A 24,288-nucleotide genomic window follows, 5' to 3' on the forward strand; every position below is an offset into this window, starting at 1 on the left:
AGTATCTGAGGTGCTGCTCTATCCTGTAAAAATATAAAATATTTATAATTTCAAGTAGAGGAAGAAAACAGGGATGCGGGGTATGGGAGGATAAAAAGAGAAATGAGGGAAGATGGCAAAAGAGCAATAAGACTTCATATTTAAAACAAAATCAACTTATTTTAACATTAATTTTCTACAACTTATTTTTCTGGAAGAAAGTTCTAATATCTCAGGGTGGTGGGGGTTGGGTAGAGAACACTGGTAGAGTTGTTACTAACTGCAAGTTGTTAGGACTTGAGTCAAATAAATCTTTACTCTTAGGCAGATATTTTAAAAATTTACACCCTATAGGATCTGTGAAATGATCTTCCCTCCTATTCAACTCATGCTGTTTATTCTTGTTTACTAGTGGAGCATGAATAGTCATCTTTCTCTTGATAGTGAGCACCAGAGCTTACATTGGCCCTCTGATATTTTGGTTGTTGATGTTAGATTTGCTCCTGCTTTTCTTTCTGACAAAGGAAAAATGTTTGTTTTCCTGGTATATAGGGATGTTGGCAGATAATGCTGGTGTGCAGTGCAGGAGATCAGGTCTACTGTGTTAGCTAAATGTACATAGCAGCCTTTTTTTTTGTCTGCTGACAGTGCAGACAAGTGTGAGCTCAATCTCTTATAATGGTTGAGGTCAGTCATTGCAGTTGGTTAGATGTACAGCAGAATCTGTAAAATGACCAAGCACAGTGGAAAAAATCCAGCTCTAGAGAATGTCTTAATGGGTCCCAGGTATAGTTAAAGCATGCACACAGATGTCATGGGAACTCTGCTACCTAATTGTTATGTTCAATGTAAAGCTAATTGTCAATGTGGTGTGTGTTAGCAAATTAACTTCCCTATGCCATAGTATAACCGAGGATAAATGAGGTGTTTTGGGCTCCCAGTCTGTACTGCTGACACAAATACTTTTCTTGTGGTTTGGAAAGAGTTCCTAAGGGGAATCAGAATGGCAGCTAAGGAAATCCATTTGAATAATGTGCATTATATTCACATTAGGGAACCTGCCTTCTCTTTCTGCATCCATGAGTGGGTTTTCCTTTCACATTTGTTGCCGATGGTTTCAGTGTTCGAATTTTGTTGGCAGCAAAGTCGCTTTGAGATCCAAGATTGCCTTTATGCTGTCTGGTAACAGTGACAGGAAGTAATGTCACATTAAGCTTTTTTTTTTTTCCCCAGGAGTTACTGAAGAAGGGAATCTATGCAAATAAATAATAATGTTGAGCCATTGGAGAAAAATAAAATGTTAGTTATAAAATTGATTCAATCATTTATGCCAATCTGGATACATTGTACGTAGACTTTGCATTCTTAATCCCTGATAAATTGGGTTCTTAGCACGAAAAGAAGGATTATCCTCAATTAAGTGTCTAGTCTACTGAAATTAAGACACAACAAAAATTGGTGTCATGCTGTTTTTCTTCTTAGTGAGTCAACCAGATTTTTTTTTGACACACAATCAAATCAGTTAACAGTGTAGATTTCAATCCAAAATGAAAAGTCTGTACTATTATCTATAAAATCTCTATTATTCCTATAGGGAAAATAGTAATTCTAACATTTCAAAATCAGTCATTTGTAGAGTGGTAAGGCTACCTTTTTTATTTCATTTGTTGTATTTAAATTAGGCATAAAAGAAGAAGATAACTGATTAGATATCTCTAGAGATATCAGCCTCATGAAGGTGTTGTGAAGCTCCTGCTCTTTCATGCTATCAGTCCTATATTATACCATTTAGGGCAGTAATCATGTGGGAAATATAGACAGTACTTGACCTGACATGATGGGAGAATCTTCTCAGTTTGCTGTTCTAATTGGTAACTGTTCTCTGAACCCTCAAGTCACTTCTGCTGGCAGGAGGCATGCTGAGCCCTGGGTAAAAAAAATTTGATATTGTCATCTGTGTCCTAGTTTTTTGTTTACTGTCACTTGTGTCGCTTCAGTATTTCATAAAGCGCTAGTAACATGAGTGGAAAATGGAGACCCTTTCATACCACCCGACGAAATTCCATACAACTGATACTCAGAACTAAAGAAGGAGCAGTTTGCAGTAACAAGTGTACATACATAAAAACATACTTTCATCAATTGTTTTGAAGCTTGCTCTTAACTCTTTAAATATTTTAATGTACTGTTTTCATTTTTTGCCCAGACTAATCATTGAATTTACTGAGTCTAAATCCCTTTATTGTCGACTGTGATTTTATACAACCCAGAACAGTGTTGGCATAATCTGGGAATGAACACCCAAACCATCCAAGATCTCAAACTCTAGGATGTTGGACATGTCATGTAGGAATGTGAGCAGGATCAATTAACATCAAAGGCCTCCGCACTTGTCAGGGAAAAAGATTGCCAATAAGTTCAGTCTCTCAGCTCCTTGCTACCCATTATCCATCCCCGGGGTGACCCTCCAAGGTAGTGAAACTGTACTGGGGGTAGGTCTAACATGCCTTGCCCCTCCCCATTCTCTCACACACACACACACACACACACACACACACACACACACACACACACACACACACACACACACACACACACACACACACACACACACACACACACACACACACACACACACACACACACACTTCAAACGACTCTCTTCCTTCCCCTACTCCTTTGCCCCCGATATAAATTTTGGTGAAAACAGTTTCTGCATTTAAGACCTGATCCAAAGTAATTGGGAATGTTTGCAATAGATCAAGTCTGCATTTAGTACCCAATAAGATAAGTTATTTTTTCCAAGACCTTTAAAATAATTATCTTGTCTGCTACACCCCAAACTATACCGAATCAAAATGGTTAGGTTTTAAAAATATGTTGGAAGTCGCACATAGCTGACATAAAGAAAGCAAGGTAGCATTTGAAGTGACCGTTAAAAATGGTGATATTAACACTTTATAAATAAGGTACATTTTGCTTTATTGTTAATGCCCCAGAGCAGTGGTTCTCAACCTTTCCAGACTACTGTACCCCTCTCAGGTGTTTGATTTGTCTTGCATACCCCAAGTTTCACCTCACTTAATAACTACTTGCTCACAAAATCTGACATAAAAGTGTCACAGCACACTATTACTGAAAAATTGCTTACTTTCTCATTTTTACCATATAATCATACATCAATTGGAATACAAAAATTTTGTACTTACGTTTCTTTGTATAGTATGTAGAGCAGGATAAACAAGTTATTGTGTGTGAATTTTTTGTTTGTACTGATTTTCACTAGTGCTTCTTATGTAGTCTGCTGCAAAATTAGGCAAATATCTAGATCAGTGAATCTGCAGCCCGTTGCCATTTGCGGCCCAATCAGCACCGATGTGCGGTCCATGTGACATCCTCGGTGCTATACAAGTAGTATAGCTATTATGTGGTTGCAGCCCACATCACTCGGAGAGCTGCATATGTGGCCCACAATGGTAAATGGGTTGAGAACCTCTGATTTGGATGAGTTGATGTAACCGCTGCGTATCCCCAGGGGCGCACGTACTCCTGGTTGACAGCCACTGCCCCAGAGCATTGGGGAGCCAAGAGGTGGTGCTATATAGGAAGTTTGCAGATGCTCTTATCTATTTGACTAGATGTTTTCAAGATCTATAGTCTTCCTGCTTTTAGGAATTCCAGTTTGTAACAAAAAATAATGGATAGGATGACTAGTGGTTATTGGGATGGGGAAGTTACATCCCAGAAACTGTGGACCCTTGCCCCTTAATTACTATTCTGTAAACTAGTAATTAAATGCATATCATAGGAACTGCTTGTGTGTGTGTGCATGAGTATGCTTTCTGGGTTTATATAGTGCCATGTATGCTTTTTGGATTGATAAATAAGTTTTTCTTTGTTTTTTAGAATACTGAATTGCACAGAAGTGTGTCAGCATTGTTTTGTATAGACATGTGCATGTAAACATAGGTAGGATACACAAAAAGAAAAGGAGTACTTGTGGCACCTTAGAGACTAACCAATTTATTTATAAATTTATAAATTGGTTAGTCTCTAAGGTGCCACAAGTACTCCTTTTCTTTTTGCGAATACAGACTAACACGGCTGTTACTCTGAAATAGGTAGGATACAATCATGTGTGCAGGAACTATGCATTAAAAGGACACTAAATTTAAAAATACAATAAAACCTATTTCTTATCTTTAATACCTGAAATTACTCTCTCCATATTTTAGGCACGGATCTTGCAAGCTTCTTGCATGACTGGAATCTACACCCATGTGGAGTAATTTGCAGGATCCAGGTCTTAAAAATACAAATTAGTCTTTCCTTTTTTGCAGTTATTTTCTGTGAGTTTGGACAATGAAAACTAATGAAGTCAGTTTTACGTTTTGTTAGTTTCCCTTTTAGCTTCTCAATACTGCAATATTTGAGTTGAGTTAAAAATTATTTCTCAGCATTTTTTTTAAAAAGTATTATTTCTGTTGGCCTTGGGTTGAGCAAAAGCAGGCTTTTTATTTTCCTCACAACTTTTTAATTTGTAGTCAAATTTGAGTTGACAGTGTCTCTTTAAGCTAAAAGAAAAGGAGTACTTGTGGCACCTTAGAAACTAACACATTTATTTGAGCATAAGGTTTCATCAGATGCATGAAGTGAGCTGTAGCTCACGAAAGCTTATGCTCAAATAAATGTGTTAGTCTCTAAGGTGCCACAAGTACTCCTTTTCTTTTTGCGAATATAGACTAACACGGCTGTTACTCTGAAACCTCTCTTTAAGTTGTATCTTCTATTGCAGACATTGGGTGTTCATTTTAAAATACAAATCCATTTTTCATCAGAAATGGATTTTAGTATATATTGCTTCCAAAACATTGGCTTCCTTATCTTCGCGCGCGCGTGTGTGTGTGTGTGTGTTTGGAAGGAGAAGATGGGTTAAATTTTGCCTATACTTATCAAGGTAATTAGTTCAGTCATCCAACAAGCCCACCTTTTAACTGCAAAACATTGTGGTAAACACATTACTGTGAGCTTCTTTATACTGAATTTCATTGGACCCTCCCATATGCTTTATGTAAGCCCTCTGGTATTTGTGTAGCTTGAATAGTTATGAATAAAAGAGCTTAGAGCTAGCTTTAAAGTACAGCCTCTGAAGTAGGCAAAAGAGGATTCAAATTGTCTTGTGTACCTTGTTTTGTTTTCTTCCTCCATGTGGTTGAGCATTAATGTTTGAGCACTGCAAAGCTTTGGTTTCAAATGCGGAGTCATTCAATGAGTAGTAAACTGACTATTAGGTTATTGTTTGATATTTTAAGAGTAAATATCCATGGCTTTTAATTATATTTCCTTATGGACTCACCACTGTATCTGATTTGGCCTGAAGTAAGTTTTCTTTTAAGTAAGTAAATGTGTATTGGCACCATGCTTCCTTCTTGTGGTGATTTTTTTTTTTTTTAGATGGCTTTTAGAAACCAGTCTTATCAGGTCTTTTTAATAGGAGTTTTTTGCACAACTCATTCAGCATTGTTCATGGCATTAACACATCACTGAACAAATTGCCCTCTTGCATATGCTAATCCCGTACTTAAAAGAACTCATTGTAACATGTTTTAATGCTTTAGCTGGAGGGGAGATGGGAATCTGAGGCATGTCCAATTGTGTCATGTGACCCAAAAATATTTAAAATGCCTTTTTTTCTTTGGGTCAACAGTTTGTACTTAGCATATCTGAATGAAAGTAGCCTGTATCATTTGTAGAAAAGATTAGTCTTTGCTCTTGTCTTTGTGTGTGTGTGTATTGGCCTCAGTTTTTAAGTCCAAGACTGATTAAACAATGTGATAGCTTAAAATTCACACTAAGGGTGAATTTTATGTTGGCAGTGAAAATATTTAATCTTTCTGTTGAGGTTATTATCACAGCTAATAAATAAATGAGCACTGGGTAATTTTACTCTGTAGCTAACACCTACTTAATTGTTATTGTTTTAAGAGGTAGTGTTCATAATGGTACATGCAATGGGCAGATCCTCCAAGCTTTATTTGCTTTTGACATTGTAAAAATGAGAGATCCATCCTTAGGTAATACAATATAATTGTAAATTTAAAGTTATAAATGCCATTGTATGTTTATGTGTGTGAGAGTAAAATATATAATATAAATATATATATAATATAATATATTATATAATATATAATATATATATATAATTTATAATATATAATATATATAATATAAAAATATAAAATACTGTATGCTCACAAATAAACATTGTTTCTCCTAAAGTAAAACAATAAGGCGAGTTAAATTAAGTAACCTCACAAATAGTTACTGATGAGCGAACTAAATTTCTGATAGGTTGATGTATGCAAAGATTAAGCAAAATGTAAAATGCTTGAATCTCTATAATTTGCCTTTGAAGACTTCGGTGAGTTGAATTAAATCGAATGAGAGATTGAGACGGTATTACATTTCTAAAATATTTATTGCATCCAGTTTTAATTTTCAGGTGTATATGAAGGAATTTGGGAAGGAATTTTTGGTTGACCTTGGTTTTTTGTCTTTACAGAGTAATTCTCTGTTGGTACCGGACAGCCTGCGAAACACAGATAAACGCAGGAATGGTCCTGAATATTCCAATGACATTAAAAAAAGAAAGATGGATGATAAGGATTCCAGCCACTATGTAAGCAAATCTGTTTCAAATAAATGATTGATTTATTTGCACATATTTTGTGTGTGAGCAGTTAAATAGTTGTTAAAAGTAGGGCAGATTGATTGATTTAAATCAAAGTTATTTAAATCACCCATTTTAATAATGATTTAAATGAGCAAACAGGCAACCTCATTTAAATAATCTATTATAATCTGGTTTTGTGTTTATACTTTTTGGTTATTTTCCTAAAGAAGGTTAGTTCTCATGTTGAATCACAACTAAATATAGCTTCACATTAAATTTGGTGTTTGTTTTTGCTAATCAGGAGGATACACCACCTTTATTTAAGCAGTTATATTGAATAATGTACATTTATTTGGATTCTTAATTTTTCTTAATTCATTTTTAATTTTTTGTTAGAAAATGTGAATGGTGCATTTCTTATTTATTAAGTGATTAATTTTAACATAAGATGTACGTCAAGCTCTATTTTGATGGAATTTCAGTTAAAAGAGCACAAAAATGGGATACTAATTTTTAATTAAACTGTCTTAAATGTACTGCATACATAATATGAAATTTTATCAAAACATGATAAAACTATTCAAATTTTATCAAAAATTTTAACAAAATATGTTTTGCATTTAAAACAATCTGATTTATTAAACAAAAGAAGTGTTATCTGTAGTTGGTGAATCTGAGTGTTTCTGGTCACCATGTCTTTAAGATTTTAGAACTAGTAGATCTCATAGTCTCAAACCTCGCTTTCATTCATTGATTGGAAGAGGAAAACAAGCTTTCCTGCATTTTCAACTTCCATTAGTTCCTTAATTTTGAATGAACTAGTCACTGAACTGAAATAGTTGAATAAACTGAAATGAAGAAAACTCTCTGCACTTTCAAATATGTACTGCTTAATATTATTTTTGCATTTAAATTAAATTATTTTAATACATTATAATAAGTTTAGGCCTCACCATAGGTTGTCATAATTCCAATTTTAATTTTAAATAGGTTTATTAAAAACAAAAATAAAAACTGATTTAAATTTAAAAAACCTGTTTAAAAAAATCCACCCTCGTTAAAAGCTGTATTTTAGGTTTCATGTTGCCACACTTACTGATATTCTTCATATTCATTCATTCTATGTAGTGTAATGACTGAATAGCTTAACCTAGTCCCAAGATTATTACTGTCACTGGATTTTAGGGAACCAGCTGTGCCTGCCTTTAGGAGTCAGAAACTTTCTAGGATTCAGAAGCAAGTTGTTTAGCTCCGTTTCTTCCCCTTACGTAAGTTGTAATAGTAGCCGCCATTGTAGCTTGAATGTGCCTCAGGGTCTGTGAGGGTACATCTACAAGGCAAGCAGTAACCTGTGGTGAAATCCATCCCCTTCCCTAACTTCGGAGCCTGAACCCAAATGTCTACACAGCTATTTTTAGCACTGTAGTGCAAGCCTCTCAAGCTTAAGTCTGTACAGTCTCTGAGACACACTGCCACAGGTTTCTGCTTGCCATGTAACCTAACAAAGCTACCTACTACTTACGCTGGTTGAAATTACAAAATTACTATGAAAAGCAATGCCCCCCCGACCCCCCCCCCAAAAGAAACCACCAGTAAAATGTTTGTGCAACTTGTGTGTTGTCTTTTGACAAGCTTTACTTGCCCCTGAAGTTCCAAAGAACCAACAGCCGAAAGGGTCGTGGATCATATGCACTGGCTGCAATAGCTCAGCATTTCTGCCCTTAAACTTCTTCTAAGATTATGATAAATAAGCATGGGAGGAGCAGAATTTAATGTAAATTAAATAGAAATAATAGTAATTGGAGAGGGAATGGAGATGTTAGTCACACAGAGAAACAGAGGGGAGGGCTGATCTCTTTTTATTAAAAGTGCAATTGTGACACAATTGTACAGTGGCAAGAATGCCTTGGGTCTGTGGCTTCAGGCATTAGCTGCATTGCTGGTCACTTTGACCCAAGAAAATTAGATTCTATTGTAATTCTCAACATCTGTGGGTATGATTTATCTCCTTCACTTGATCCCAAGTTTTCACGAGATGCTTGTGTTGATCACAATAGGTTCCGTTCTATTCTCAGTGAAACCCTTGTAGTCTCTTTGATTTTGGGGTTTCATCAGAGCAACTGTAAGCAGGTTGGGGCACCTTCCCTCTCCTGTTAACCTAGCCCTGTATTACCACTGCATCTTTGAAACCAAAGTCTGTGATTTCTTCCATCTTGTATCTTGTTTTGTTGCTGGGAACTTTTGACAAACTTTCCTATTTACTAAAATCTTTCAACTCACTAGTGTCCAGATGCTAGCAGTTTTGGGGGTATTAGTAACCTCATTTATTCAAAGGAGAGCGTGCTTAAACCATTGTCTGTTTCCTTGGGAATCATATACAATATGAAACTCTTGATTTTTTGGAAAACAGGACAACTTCTCTTTTTGGTAGAAGCACTAGGAATGGAATTGGATTATTAGTAGATAAAATAAATACTTAACTCTTAAAACAAAGAGTTTAAAATATTTCCACTCTGGAACAGGCTTAATATTTAAAGATTTACTAGATTTCCAACTGTACTCACATGTTTGCTGCTTTCCTAAAAGCAGCACTTTTAATGACAAGGAGGCATTTGTGTCTAGAAAGCAGAAATAAGTTGGCTAAGGGGAATTGTGGGATTGGAAATAGGACAGTAAGTTCAAGATCTTTCAATTTAATTTCTGCTCAAAACTTTTTGATGATATGAAGCTTTAAAATGGAAATTGGGATGGCCTCAAACTGGACTCTGGACTTCTCCAGGAAAATTACCTTGGACTTAGAAAAATCTTCTGAAACAAGTAGTACACATAGGAAACTTCTTTGAAAATCCTTGCCATTGTGCTTTACATGTTCAAAGCACTGTGAAAACTGTAACTAATTCTGCAATTCTCCTTTTACAGTTGCTAGGACTAAAATATACAGGTTAACAATGAGAGCAGTTAAGGATGTCTCTTTCCCTCAGAGTGTAAACAGTCATTGGACTAGCCATACATCATTTATATTTTATAGTTAAATACAAATATTCTTTCAAATATCTCAAATGTAATGTAAAGCTGAAAGGAAGAAAAGCTGTGCTCCTATTTTCATCAAATTTGTATGTTTGCCCTATCATTTATAAAAGTGGCGAAGGGCTCTCTGCTGTTAATGGTGTGGCTCTCCTCTTTCTGTCTGTCTAATTTGGGTAGGACAGTGATGTTTAATATTCAGGTTGTGAATACAGCAGATGCTTAGCCTTTTCCCATGCTTTTCAAGTGTATTAAATGGAATAAACAATTTTTTTCTAGGACAGCGATGGGGACAAGAGTGACGATAACTTGGTTGTGGATGTGTCCAATGAGGTAACTCAGTTTTCATTTTTTGCATTTTTAACATTTGCCCAAGCATTGAAGGAAAAATTCACGATCATCTAAATGTATATAAAAATGCTTGCCTATTTTCTTTTTACTGATATTGGTAATTAACCTGAAAAACCTTAAAATGTAATGCCTGCTGGCTGCCATATTACAGGACAGAGCAAATTGGGCTGACTTATATGCTCCCTCTTGCACTGGTTCATACACATTTCAGCTTTCCCATAAGATGCATTCCAACATTTTACAGCCGCTGTCATGACTGCCTCTGTGTGGTGGGGAAGAGTTAAGATGAGGATGTATGTACAGGACCGGGGTTGATCAGGCAGTGTTTTTAAATCAATGTGTCTTTGGCAGGGATGGGGTTGGAACACAGGGTTAAAGCAAACTGAGAGTTGAGAAGCAACTAGAGATGTCCACAGAATTTCCTAGGGCGAGTGGCCATTTAAGAAAACCCTACCATTCTTCAGGAAAGACAGTGTAGGTAGCAGCAGTTCCTGCCAGCAGCACCACAGTGGAGGGGGCTAGTCCAACTCCCTCCTCCCCGTCTTTTATGTCCTGCAGATACAAGACTTTGGGAGCATAGGATGCCATCAGTCCTCTTCCCTTATTCCGATCTGCCTTGGGAGGCAGGGCCTTTACCAAGCCATGGTGTACAGAGGAGGTCTACTCTGTCAGCCGTCAGTTTCGTAGGATTGGATGGTGGAAAGTGGGTACCTGAGCAGGGAGCTAGGTAACTAGCAACATCTTCAGAAGCCCAGACCACAGCAATATCTGAGCACATGATACAAAATTGATTAATAGACTTTCTGCTCTCCTGCACCTGATACCACCTGCAGGGGTCCACCCGACCCCCAGGAGAGCAGCAGAGTGTGGAGGAACCATTGGAATCCTGGTGGCTTTGCAGCCTCTACCCAGGGCAGGCACCCGGGGGGTGGCGGGGAGAGGAGTGAGGGGAAGGTTTGCTACACAGAGGGGTAATATGGACAGTCTGTATAGAGGAAAGAAAACAATAGACAATACATATTCTATGGGCCACGAGCTCAGGGTCATTTTCTTTGAGGGTGGGGATAAGCAAAGTGGGTTATCATTTGACAAGAAATTTTTAAAATAATGTTTACATTATTCAGAGCTATCATGCTGTGGACACTATGAACTGCATAATCTTATTACTGTTACTCTTGTCTTCCCTTCCCTCTCACTGTTTGTCACACACTTGTCATATTTTATCTGTAATTAGATTGTAATCTCCTCTTTATATATTTAAGAAAAAATTACCATGTTATTATTTAAAACTCACATGCAAAACTAACTGGATTTATTTTAATCAGTGGGCTTAACTGCTCCCACTGACCAGATGAAGAGGAGGCATTGTCACAGAGAAACAAACAAAAACTAATATTTAAAAAAATTATTTATTTAAACTTACCTGTTTAAAACATTCCAGTTTTTCCATGGTGATAATTCCATGGCAGTGCTCTGTACAAGCCCATGGCCATAAAGCAGTTTTCTGCTGTTCTTCCTCCCCCCATTTGTATTTGTTTTTTGTTTTATTAGTATTATTATTATCTTAGGATCCTTCATCGCCACGGGCAAGTCCGGCACATTCGCCACGTGAGAATGGCATAGATAAAAACCGCCTGCTGAAAAAAGATGCCTCCAGCAGTCCAGCATCTACAGCCTCCTCAGGAAGTTCCACTTCCTTGAAATCCAAAGAAATGAGTTTGGTGAGTATTAAAAGCAGTCTGTAGCCCAGAGGAAATACCTATCTATTTCTCACATGTATGGTCTCACTACTAATTACTGTGCATAGTGGCTTGCTTGTTGGCTGCGGATGTCTGATTTTATACACTTGAAGTTGAAGCATGTTCTTGTTCCCCTAGACCTTTATAGTACTATACAACCCTCTTCTTCGCTGATAAAAGCTTCTACTTCACACTGATCTTTCCTATGCACTTATAGCTAATGGTTTCCAAATTTACTGTATAATGCAAACTGTTCACTTTAAACAGTGTTTTCTTTTTGGAGCTGAAAATAGCTTACACTTATTCTTCACTATAGACAAAACATACACACACAGATCTTTTAAATGTTCTGCAGAATCATAGTTCCCTTCTTCTAAATAGGTTGTTTTACTCTCGGTAAAATGTCATTTAAATTATTTGATCATAAGATCTTTGGTTGTTATACTGGCACAATTTATTAAATTATTTTATTTTAGGAGATTATTAATTACGTATCACTCTTTTTTTGGACTTTAATCTGGGACATTAGACAAATTGTTTTCTGTAATATTTGAGATGCCGATTTTAGACTGAAGGAATTTGGCGATACATAGAATATTGTCCTGAATTTAAATTATCTCAGACATTTTTAATGCCTGTGGAGGAAGGAAAAAATGATCTCCTGCATTTTTTTCCTTGTTTAATTTTGGCAGGAATAGGAAAGGTCAGCATTTCTCTCTCACAAGTTAATGCTAACAACATTGTGTGGATTTATGAAAATTGGCTGAGGGAGTAGGTAGTAGGTGCCCAGTGTCCCAGCTGCTGTTGTGATAAATTGTGTAATATGGCCTGGATTAAAAATAATACTCATTTAATTTGTTTAATGATACCAGCATGAAAAAGCCAGCACGCCTGTTCTGAAATCCAGCACACCGACTCCTCGAAGTGATGTGCCAACTCCGGGCACTAGTGCTACTCCAGGACTTCGTCCAGGCCTTGGAAAACCTCCAACAATGGACCCTCTAGTTAATCAAGCTGGTAATGCATTGCTTTTCATGTGCTTTTCTCAGTCTTTCATTAATCTTTTACTTATGTAATTTGTGAATACTAAATAAATGTATTGCTTCATTCTTCATATTATTGAAGAGGTTTGATAAGAAACAGATGTTCAGACTTAGTTTTCAGCAGCTTGTACCTCTTTCAGACTGACTGTTTACATTTGTTTTTATCTTCTTTGAAAATAATCTAAACTACGTAATGACTTCCTTAAAGTTTCTGATAAGTATTCTGAATGCAAGCTGCTTCCTAGCCCATTATCCTGTATTTGAAGCAGCTAATATTTGCTGAAATGTAAATCCTGACAGATTCAGAGAGATATTCAGACTTCAGACGTCAGTTTTCTAAACTATACCTCTCAGTCTTATTGCAGGAATTGGAGAAAGACCAAATAACATCAACAATGGGGAGGAGGAAAATATGAAGGAAGGAATGGACAGTCTGTGTAGGGAATATTAAAAGTAATCAGAATAGCTATGCATATAAGAGCTCTCATTTACACAGAGCCAGGATGAGTGGTGGTGATGAGCCTAGTTCAGAATGTACCTAACAACATTCAAAGGGACTGTGGACAGAGGGAAAGACTGGGTGTTGCAAAAGACGTATCCATCTGGAATTACAGTGTTTTCTTCTCTGTGTGCAGAGAAATAGAAAGAAAATTACTTGAATTCACAATGAGCACATTATTTCATTAAACTGCAGCTGCTGGCTTGAGGACACCCTTGGCAGTATCAGGACCATACCCTACTCCATTTGGAATGGTACCTCATGCTGGCATGAACGGAGAGTTGACCAGTCCAGGGGCAGCTTATGCCAGTCTGCACAATATGTCCCCGCAGATGAGTGCTGCTGCAGCTGCAGCCGCCGTGGTTGCCTATGGACGATCTCCTATGGTAGGAAACACATTGCTTGCCATCTCAATAGGATGAGGTTTGGTTCACTGGGAAAGGCTACATGCCTTATTTAACATTGTCTAACTCCCAGGCCATAACAATGCCAGAGGCTTAACTACTTCACTGTATGTTTCATTTTACTCTGTGGCTAGAGAAACAAACTTGTGCCTTGAAAACAAAGAATCTCAGTGTATTTATGAATGTTTCAGTTTTTGTTTGCCTTCATTAGTGCTTTGGTTCATTAAGAAACGCCAAACTATTTATGTATGTATTTATTTATTTGAATAAAAAGGTAGTGTTCGAAGCTACAAAGCACTTCATTGGTTCTCTGGACATCTGTGTTTCTCCTACTGGAGCAGATTTGTACACTTTATAGACATCCTAAATTAATCTTGCAGCACATAGAAGGCTTTTTATCCACTTTTCTGTGCTTGTAGTTTTATTTTTTATGAAAATAAAAATTTGAAGTTGGCTGTCATTTGAAGTCATTTTTTTATTGCTTTGTGGCCTGGAAAGTTAGAAAATTCCTTATGCCTGGCAACGGTGCAAATAAGGTAGTCTGTAGTCACCACTACCATAAAGTAAAACTAAGTAGGGGCCCAGTTCTTCAAACATTTAAGCGTATGGGTAACTTTAAGCACACAAGTAGTCCCAGTGAATTAATTGGGATTATTTATAAGTAAAGTTGTGTGTCAGTATTTCCAGGATATGTGAGGCTTGGTGCTATATTTTCTAAATTCTAGAATGAGGCTAATCTTTTTAACTGGAAAACAGTTTTCTTGAGCAGGAAGGATGGAAATTGTAAGTGGCATATACATGTCTTTAAAACTACATGCATTATGGTTTTAAGTTATGTATACCGTTTCAAAGGATGAACTTGAATGCACTTTGGCCCATATTTGTTGTAGGGATTGCTTGAAGTGTGTATTTATGCTAGATGAATTAATATAATAAGATTTAAAATGCTAGGAAATCCTAAAGTAGTACATAATGTATTAAGCATATCATTACTGTCATATTTAAGCTGTTACGATCATGTACATCTATTGGTTCAGTTTTCAGTGTGAACACTGGAAAACAAAAAAATAAATCTCTTCAGAGAGTCCCTTTAATGCATTCCAATAAATAACATTTGCATTTCTAAAATGCTCTACACCATTTTTTTTTTTAAATATATAAAATGAGTTGGGGTGAAGGAAGGGGAGTTGTGTTTTTTTCATTCAACAGGCTGGAATTTTATTCATTTTTCATTACCAGGTTGGATTTGATCCTCCTCCTCACATGAGAGTACCTGGAATCCCTCCAAATCTAGCAGGAATCCCTGGGGGGAAACCGTAAGTAACTTTTAACACTTTAGTAACATGTGACATGGCGAGAGCATTTAGTTATATTATGTCAGCGAACAAGACTTCCAAATGGAATGATATCTTGGGTGTTTTGAAAGAGATTGCTGTTGTCCTCTCCTGATAAGGAGTATTTCTTATAAAGTCTCAACTGGCAGCTGTAATCTTAATCACATTTGTGAACATTTAGTTATTTCTGGAGAGAAGCTGTTGGTGGGAAACATCCCTGAGTTTCCTTTCTTTCAAGCTTTGCTATTGAACTAGAGGTAGGTCAGGGAGTTGGAAACTAGTAGAGCTCACCTTTAAATTTGAAACATGTCAAGCTGTCTTTCAGCCACTACAAATAGAGGGTGCAAATCACATCCCCCTTGTATTGGTAGATATTTGAGCAGGAGTGAAGGTCTGATGAAATCACTGTGTCTCAAGCTTCAGAAATTTAGGTGGTACTTAATGGGGATCATAAGTACTGACTTTGGCAAATGGTACATAACTTGCATAATGAACTTCTGAAAACTACCTCAGAGATATGCAGCTGTAGAGCAGCAGGATACACAGGCAAAGATGTACAGTGAACATATAAATGTAGGAGGATTTATTTTCACAGCAGCGCTTGAAATTAGATGCTTGTATTAATACTGAACTCACTATATAAAGAAAAGGGCACTTAGCACGGTCACTATTAACAAAGGATTTTATTCTGTTTTGGATTTTTAGAGTAATTTCATTTTTTACTGAGGAAGTAAAGGTAATAAAATTAAAGCAGTCTTACAGTTAGCTAATATTCTATTCTGTCAGATGAATTTTGAAATTCTCTTAAAGATGTCTTGCTTTCTGTATTTTCACAATATAGTGTTTTGTTGGCATATTAAGCAACATTTTAAAATTATGCCACTAAGATATGTGTTTCAGTTTGGTGGGTGAGCATTTTGTTGAACCTGTAGCATTTGCAGCAGTTTTATTTCAGTAGATTGTAAAGGTTTAAGTAGCCTTAATTAAACCTGGTTAGGTTCCACATTTAGGGTAGAATCATAGATACATACAGCCTCTTTTAAAAAACATTTAGGGTAGAATCATAGATACATACAGCCTCTTTTTAAAAAACAAACAAACACACAAAAAAACAAACCTCTAAAACTTCTTATTTTAGCAGTTTTCTTAAATATTTTTAGAAAATAATTGTACACAGTTTTAAACAGAGCATAATTTCCAAAGAATACATTATTGATAAAACTTCATTTTCTGATGGTATTTCCTTTAAAATAGGTATATAGTTTCCCTCTCTACCTGCTCAGTCTCCTGGCAATGTTTATCTATAATACCTACCAAATTTGCATATGGGAAATCCTTCCTGTTGATTACAAATATTCTGCAATATGGTTCTAGTTTCCATTAATCTATCTGCCTGATTTAGTAGTGAAACTGGTTTAAATTTTCTCCCCGTCACTTACGTCTTCCTCTCACAGATGCATCATATGTCTCCTGATTGCCTCACGACTTTATTATGAAGCTTTGTGCTTACACATACACAGATTCACTTGTCCTGCACAGCTTTCAAAAGAATGCAGTCACTTAATTTTTGGTATGAATTGTAAGTTCTAAGAAACATTTACTGTGTTGAACCTTACAAGCTGAACCTTTACAAACATACCTTGATTTGCTTCCACCATGCTTTTCAGCCTCATGTGCCGCCGTGCCTGTCATCCTGACTGATTAAACTGTGTAGTGAATATGGTGCCTTGTGTAGTGCATGTTTCTTCTCCCTCTTTTTCCTCTTTCATAGGAATTAATGCAAACCATTCCTCCTAAATCTGTTTTCTTTGCTACTTATTGCACTTTTACATGCAGACTCCACGAATAGGTTGGCACTCTCAAGCTCCTGCTTGGACCGAATTTCATGTATGAAATCCCCACCTGAGGGAAAGATTAGAGAAGAGATACTGAACGTACTGCATTACTAACAGGGGTCTAAGGATGGTATTATGCATCAAACATTGGCTGTCAAGTTAAATATTGCAGAGCGGACTAGTTCTTAAAATAGATGTTTCTGTTTCTGGGGCCAAATTCATTCCTAGTGACTTCAGTGAAATGTGGCCCACAGTTTTATAAATAAATTATTGTTGGATCATTCATGGGCCAATAGATATGGGTAATTTTAATTCTTGGACTTCATTTATTAAACCATTTCACGACTTCCAGAAATATTTAATCAAAAGTGTACTGGGGAAGGGGGCTCAAATGTAGATGTCATTTTTGCAGTGTTCAAGGCACATCAGCCATGTCTGTTTCCTATTGCTTAAAAAGTACTATTTGAATGAAAAATATTGTGTTCTTTATGGTGTTTTCCTTCTGGTCACTTAGCTTTAAACTCTCGGTCAAAATCTTAGTTATTGAATCTGCTTCTGAGAACCCTCACTTGCAGTTAAAAGTTACATACTCAGTCATACTCCTGGTCATACTTTCTTGCCTCCTTTGCTGCCTCCTTTTCCTGTTCTTACTATAAATAGACATGGTAAACTTTTGAAATCCCAGGAGATGGGGTAGTCTAAAATTGACTGGGTTAGGATTTAGACTTATTTTAGCCCTCTTCATCCACAACTAGCAGGATGTCTTCCGTTGCCCAGAGTAACTTTATGGTTGCATCTTTTATCTGTGTTAAGTCTATTGACATTTTCTGGTACAAAGTATGGGTGTAATGTGGCATCTGTCACAGAATTTCACAGACTGCAGGGGAATTCTCGGTTTTGTATTTGAAACCAACTTTCTCCCAGACACACACATTGAGATGCCACATGAGAGACGGCATTTTAGTTGTGTATCCTGTTGCAGGTGGGATGGGGGAGGAAGTTTTTCAGTTAGAAATACTGAATCCCCTGCCATCTGTCTGCTGGTTACTGTAGTTATCCGTAGCTACTCTGGGGCCCTTGTTTTTTGTTGTTGTTCTAAGTACCATTGACTCAGTTCTCTTTTTCCAAAGGACCAGCATTTCTGTGAGCACCTGTTCTTCTTTGACCACTCTATATTTTTCTTTTGTCTGCCTTTAACTGCTGTTATGACTTACTACTTACACACTGAGATCTTATTAATAGAATAGATTGCTGTTAGAAAAATAAGCTGCCTCTTAGGAACCTGCTCTTGTTTTTCAGTTGGCTGCTGTTGAAAGAATTCCCTCTGGAAAACACCTTACTTTCTACTGCTTCACCTTCTGCTGTGTCACTAAGTTTAAGTCCCTTACTCCCAACCTTTTCTGGTTTTGTTTTTTTTAAATCTGCCACTGGCAAGTTTGTTCTCTTCAGAGCCTAATCCTGTTACCAGTGACTCTGGGCCATTCCATGCTGACCTAGAAAGCTGTAGGGTGTTTCAACTCTCAGTTCCCCTTGCCACAAATTAGCTGGTCTTGGCAGATGAGAGCAGGTGCCCCTTAGACATTCTTTTATTTTATTTTTCTGTGTTTCTCCCTGGGAACCATTCCTTCCATTTTCTCTTCATCCTGCTGTCAAGCTGTATTTAGTATTTATTCTTCAGTTTTCCTGCCCTCTTTCTGTGGTTGTGTGACGTTTTCCTTTTCTCCTATATCATCTTTCTATATTTCCTCCATCGCTGAAGCCCGCTGCTAATTTTTCCTATTACTGTGGGACTCATGTTTCTCTATATTTTTCTTTTGTCTGCCTTTAACTGCTGTTATGACTTACTACTTTTTAGAATTTGTCCAGTTTCATGCTTCCATCCTCATACCGAATGATTCAAGCTCATACTTTAAAATCTCATACTCAGTAGTGTTTGGAAGAGGTCAGATCTAAAACTACTTCAGTTTCTTTAGCTATTGGCCAATTATTAATTTATCTTGTGGTATATTCATCATGTTGCACAAGAGTGAATTTCTTTAGATTTTCCTGGCAGCACTTGTTCTGTTGTTTTTCTTTTTCTTCTGGTGTGGTCTCCAAATCAGTAATTAATTTTCTCCTGAAATCAGTACTATTTTCAGAGATGACTATCTGGTGTATGACAAATTGTGCACCTTTGTCCTTTCTCTCCCTACTGTACAGTGAGCAACATGCAGTATTTTATACTCTTTTTGGCTTAGTGCTATATTCATATTTGCTCATTTGATTAGTCATTCCAGTGGAGTTTTTAGCTTTCTTTACAGTCCCCTGTGGTTGTTGTGTTAACGATCTTACAGGTTTTCCCAGGGTGAGAGTTCTGACTTCTTCTAGCACTAGGTTGCTGCACTTAGCATTGATACTAGAGTTACAAAATGGTAGCAACATTGTGACAATTAACCTGATAATTAAAGAACATGCTATCTTAAAACAGAATTAAAATTATTGCAGGGTTGATTTGATTTAAATCAAACTGATTTAAAACACTAGTCAGGAAGACTCGATTTAATCATGGATTTCTACATAAAAGTGCATTCTTGTTGGTTGTTATAACCTTCATACAGATTCCTCACAACTCAGAGATAGAGGTAGGTTCTTCTTCGAGTGATTGCTCATGTGTATTCCACAACAAGTGTGCGTGCTCGCCATGTGCACTGATGCCGGAAGTTTTTCCCCAGCAGTACCCATGGGCGGGGGGAGCGCCCCTCCCCCCCCCCCGCTGACCCCTGGAGTGGCACCTGCCTGGCACGGTATAAGGGGAGCTGCGCGCTCCCCCCACCCTCAGTTCCTTCTTGCCAGACAACTCCTACAGAGGTGAAGGAGGGCGGGATATGGAATAGACATGAGCAACACATCTCAAAGAACTTCAGTTACGGAAAAACTTTTATTTTCTTCTTCGAGTTATTGCTCATGTGTATTCCACAATAGGTGATTCCAAGCTATATCTGTTGGAGGTGGGTAAGAGTTCACAAGTTCCCAGGACAGAGGGCAGCCCTGCCGAACCCAGTGTTATCCCTGGCTTGGAAAACGATTGCATAGTGCGAGGTGAACGTGTGAACCGAAGATCACGTGGCAGCCCTACAAATGTCCTGGGTGGGGATGTGGGCCATGAAGGCAGACAACGAGGTCTGCGCCCGAGTCGAGTGTGCCCTCAAAATGGGTGGCGGGGGGACACCCGCCAGCTCATAACAGGAGCAGATACATGAAGTAATCGAATTGGAAAGCCGCTGAGTGGAAATCGGCTGGCCCCTCGTGCTCTCAGCCGAGGCGACGAACAGTTGCAAGGACTTTCTGAACGACTTGGTCCGCTCGAGGTAGAAAGCCAGAGCCCGCCACACATCGAGCGTGTGGAGATGGCACTCCTCACTGGATGCGTGAGGCTTGGGGCAGAGGACCGGTAGAAAAATGTCCTGACCCATGTGTAGGTGGAGACCACCTTTGGGAGGAATGCAGGGTGGATGTCGTGGGCTATACAGAAGTCTCACAGCCTGAGGGCTTCGTGGCAGAGGATCAAGCCTTGCCTTGCCTATTGATATAGAACATCGAGGCCATATTGTCTGTGAGGATCCTGACTACCATGCACGCCAGCCACACCGCCCTGAGCTCCTTGAAGTTTATATGTAGGGTCGGGTCTTGAGCCGACCACAGGCCTTGGGCCTGAAAGTTCCCCACATGGGCTCCACGCACACCTAATGTGGAATACACATCAGCAACACATCTCGAAGAACACCAGTTACGGAAAAGGTAACTGTCTTTTTCATTTTTAGAAGATGCACACTATACATTTTTAAAGTGATTTATTTTGAAAACTTTTCAGATTAGTTTTACATCTATATCAGAAAAGCAGGTAATTGAATCAGATATTTATGAAGTCACTTGGAGGTGAACTATCTCCAATTCAACAGGTTAATTAATAATATTTGGAGGATTTTCTTGCCACGGTGTATTTGGAGGAAAACATCATCAGACAAACATTTAAAGTGTTTTATTTTAATTAAAACAGCAACGTTATGTATTCTGGATTTTTTTCTTCAACAGCAAACATATAATATTTTAACAAAACAGGCATATGAATTTTTGAATTTAGTTAAACATCCAAGTTTTTTAAAGTCAGGTTTGTTTTTGATAAGTGTTTTTAACTGAAATAGTTAAATGAAAAATTTAAAAAAAAATTAAATCGATTATGCCAGCCAGGTCAACAGGAGAAACTTAAAATATTGGTTTCTTCAGCCTACTCAGTCATCTTCACCTTCATTTTCCTGTTTCTTTATAATCTGGGGGGAAAAAAACAAGCTTTCAGGTCCCAAACGATTTCTCAATTTGGAATGAATTAGTCAAAGAATGAAAATATTCTTTCTACACCGTCTGAAGAAGCTATTCTGTTAAAAGTGAGATTATCACTTCAACAGTCTCTGAATCCAAGTGGTTAATTGACTTCCAACAGTTCACTGGTGTGACTTTCTTTAAAACATCATCAGCAAACATAGATTTCCTGAATGGTTCACCCTTAGCTCTGAAGTTTATTATAGTTGGCATTATGGAGGGATGATTGCTGGATGTCCATGTCCTAGCCAACTCCTCTAATTCAGCAGTTAAGGTTTGACCCTGGTACTGAGTAATGAGAATATTCACAAGAAAATGAGCTGGAGATAATGCTTGTCCTATTTGTTTTTTTTAATGCTTGTAATTTAACTCTATCATTGCACATTTTTCTTTTTAAGATCTCTCTGTTCCTTCCAAATTTCAACAGCGTCAGGAATAAAACAGCTATTTCACCTCATTTTGTTCAAGGCTACAGAAATAGGCTTCAGGGTACTCGGCATGTGTTCAACATTTCTCTTAAGCCCAATGTTGAGAACTCTAGCTGTGACAATGCTATCTATTTTTTCACTATTTTGTTCACAAACTGTCATTAGATTAGGCCAGTTCATAGAATCATAGAATATCAGGGTTGGAAGGGACCTCAGGAGGTCATCTAGTCCAACCCCCTGCTCAAAGCAGGACCCAATTAAATCATCCCAGCCAGGGCTTTGTCAAGCCTGACCTTAAAAACTTCTAAGGAAGGAGATTCTACCACCTCCCTAGGTAACGCATTCCAGTGTTTCACCACCCTCCTAGTGAAAAAGTTTTTCCTAATATCCAACCTAAACCTCCCCCACTGCAACTTGAGACCATTACTCCTTGTCCTGTCCTCTTCTACCACTGAGAATAGTCTAGAACCATCCTCTCTGGAACCACCTCTCAGGTAGTTGAAAGCAGCTATCAAATCCCCCCTCATTCTTCTCTTCTGCAGACTAAACAATCCCAGTTCCCTCAGCCTCTCCTCATAAGTCATGTGTTCCAGACCCCTAATCATTTTTGTTGCCCTTCTCTGGATTCTCTCCAATTTATCCACATCCTTGTTGTAGTGTGGGGCCCAAAACTGGACACAGTACTCCAGATGAGGCCTCACCAATGTCGAATAGAGGGGAACGATCACGTCCCTTGATCTGCTTGCTATGCCCCTGCTTATACATCCCAAAATGCCATTGGCCTTCTTGGCAACAAGGGCACACTGCTGACTCATATCCAGCTTCTCGTCCACTGTCACCCCTAGGTCCTTTTCCGCAGAACTGCTGCATAGCCATTCGGTCCCTCGTCTGTAGCGGTGCATTGGGTTCTTCCGTCCTAAGTGCAGGACCCTGCACTTATCCTTCTTGAACCTCATCAGATTTCTTTTGGCCCAATCCTCCAATTTGTCTAGGTCCCTCTGTATCCTATCCCTGCCCTCCAGAGTATCTACCACTCCTCCTAGTTTAGTATCCTCCGCAAATTTGCTGAGAGTGCAATCCACACCATCCTCCAGATCATTTATGAAGATATTGAACAAAACCGGCCCCAGTTCTTGATATAGTGCTCAAAACAGTCCACTACTGAGTTCCACTGTATGTCTTGTGGGAGAGTTAGCTTGGTTCCTCCCACTTTTTTCAGAGCAGCTGCTGCAAAGTGGTTATTACGGAAGTATTTTGCAGTTTCAACAATATTAGCCTTTATTTCTGGAACACTGAAGTCTTTGGCTAGGAGGTGCATCAAATGAGCACTGCAACCGTATGTTATGAGCTTGGGACTCTCTTCTAAATAATTTCTTCTCATCTTGAATACATTTGCAGCATTGTCTGTGACCAAGCTGCGTGCTAGACATTTGAATTTTTTTTCACAGTTTGTTATAGCTTTTACTGTTACTTGTAAGTATTCTGCTGTGTGCACATTTCCTGATGTATCAGTTGTTTCTGTAAGGAAGACATCCCCTTCTTCTGTTTCAGAGTAGCAGCCGTATTAGTCTGAATCTGCAAAAAGAATAGGAGTACTTGTGGCACCTTAGACACTAACAAATTCATTGGAGCGTAAGCTTTCGTGGACTAAACCCACTTCATCGGATGCATGCAGTGGAAAATATAGTAGGAAGATAGATAGATATACACAGAGAACATGAAACAATGGGTATTATCATACACATTATAATGAGAGTGATCAAGTAAGGTGAGCTATTAACCAACAGGAGAGGAAAAAAAACCTTTGTAGTGATAATCAAGATGGGTCATTTCCAGCAGTTGACAAGAAAGTATAAGAAACAGTATGTGGGAAAATAGTTTTACTTTATGTAATGACACATCCACTTCCAGTCTTTATTCAAGCCTAATTTAATGGTGTCCAGTTTGCAAATTAATTCCAACTCAGCGGTCTCTCGTTGGAGTCTGTTTCTGAAGTTTTTTTGTTGTAATATTGTGACTTTTAGGTCTATAATCGAGTGACCAGGGAGATTGAAGTGTTCTCCAACTGGTTTTTGAATGTTATAATTCTTGACACCTGATTTGTGTCCATTTATTCTTTTACGTAGAGACTGTCTGGTTTGGCCAACGTACATGGCAGAGGGGCATTGCTGGCACATGATGGCATATATCACATTGGTAAATGTGCAAGTGAACGAGCCTCTGATAGTGTGGCTGATGTGATTAGGCCCTATGATGGTGTCCCCTGAATAGATATGTGGGCACAGTTGGCAACGGGCTTTGTTGCAAGGATAGGTTCCTGGGTTAGTGGTTCTGTTGTGTGGTGTGTGTTGCTGGTGAGTATTTGTTTCAGGTTGTGGGGCTGTCTGTAAGCAAGGACTGGCCTGTCTCCCAAGATCTGTGAGAGTGTTGGGTCGTCCTTCAAGATAGGTTGTAGATCCTTGATGATGCGCTGGAGAGGTTTTAGTTGGAGGCTGAAGGTGACTGCTAGTGGCGTTCTGTTACTTTCTTTGTTGGGCCTGTCCTGTAGTAGGTGACTTCTGGGTACTCTTCTGGCTCTGTCAATCTGTTTATTCACTTCAGCAGGTGGGTATTGTAGTTGTAA

General features: G+C 38.1%; 1 protein-coding gene across 3 annotated transcripts in view; it reads left to right on the forward strand.

The window, feature by feature from the left end:
- Positions 1-24,288, forward strand: part of TLE1 (TLE family member 1, transcriptional corepressor) — a 93,085-nt gene that overhangs the window by 45,814 nt on the left and 22,983 nt on the right. For all 3 annotated transcript variants that reach the window (XM_084629090.1, XM_084629088.1, XM_084629089.1), the window contains 6 exons: positions 6,542-6,658; positions 9,956-10,009; positions 11,596-11,748; positions 12,639-12,783; positions 13,504-13,694; positions 14,952-15,028. In XM_084629090.1, the coding sequence (XP_084485216.1) occupies positions 6,542-6,658; positions 9,956-10,009; positions 11,596-11,748; positions 12,639-12,783; positions 13,504-13,694; positions 14,952-15,028 (737 nt within the window). The remainder of the gene's footprint in view (positions 1-6,541; positions 6,659-9,955; positions 10,010-11,595; positions 11,749-12,638; positions 12,784-13,503; positions 13,695-14,951; positions 15,029-24,288) is intronic.

Source organism: Lepidochelys olivacea (assembly GCF_965140295.1).
Source record: "Lepidochelys olivacea isolate rLepOli2 genome assembly, chromosome: 5".
In the NCBI taxonomy this organism is placed as follows: domain Eukaryota; kingdom Metazoa; phylum Chordata; order Testudines; family Cheloniidae; genus Lepidochelys; species Lepidochelys olivacea.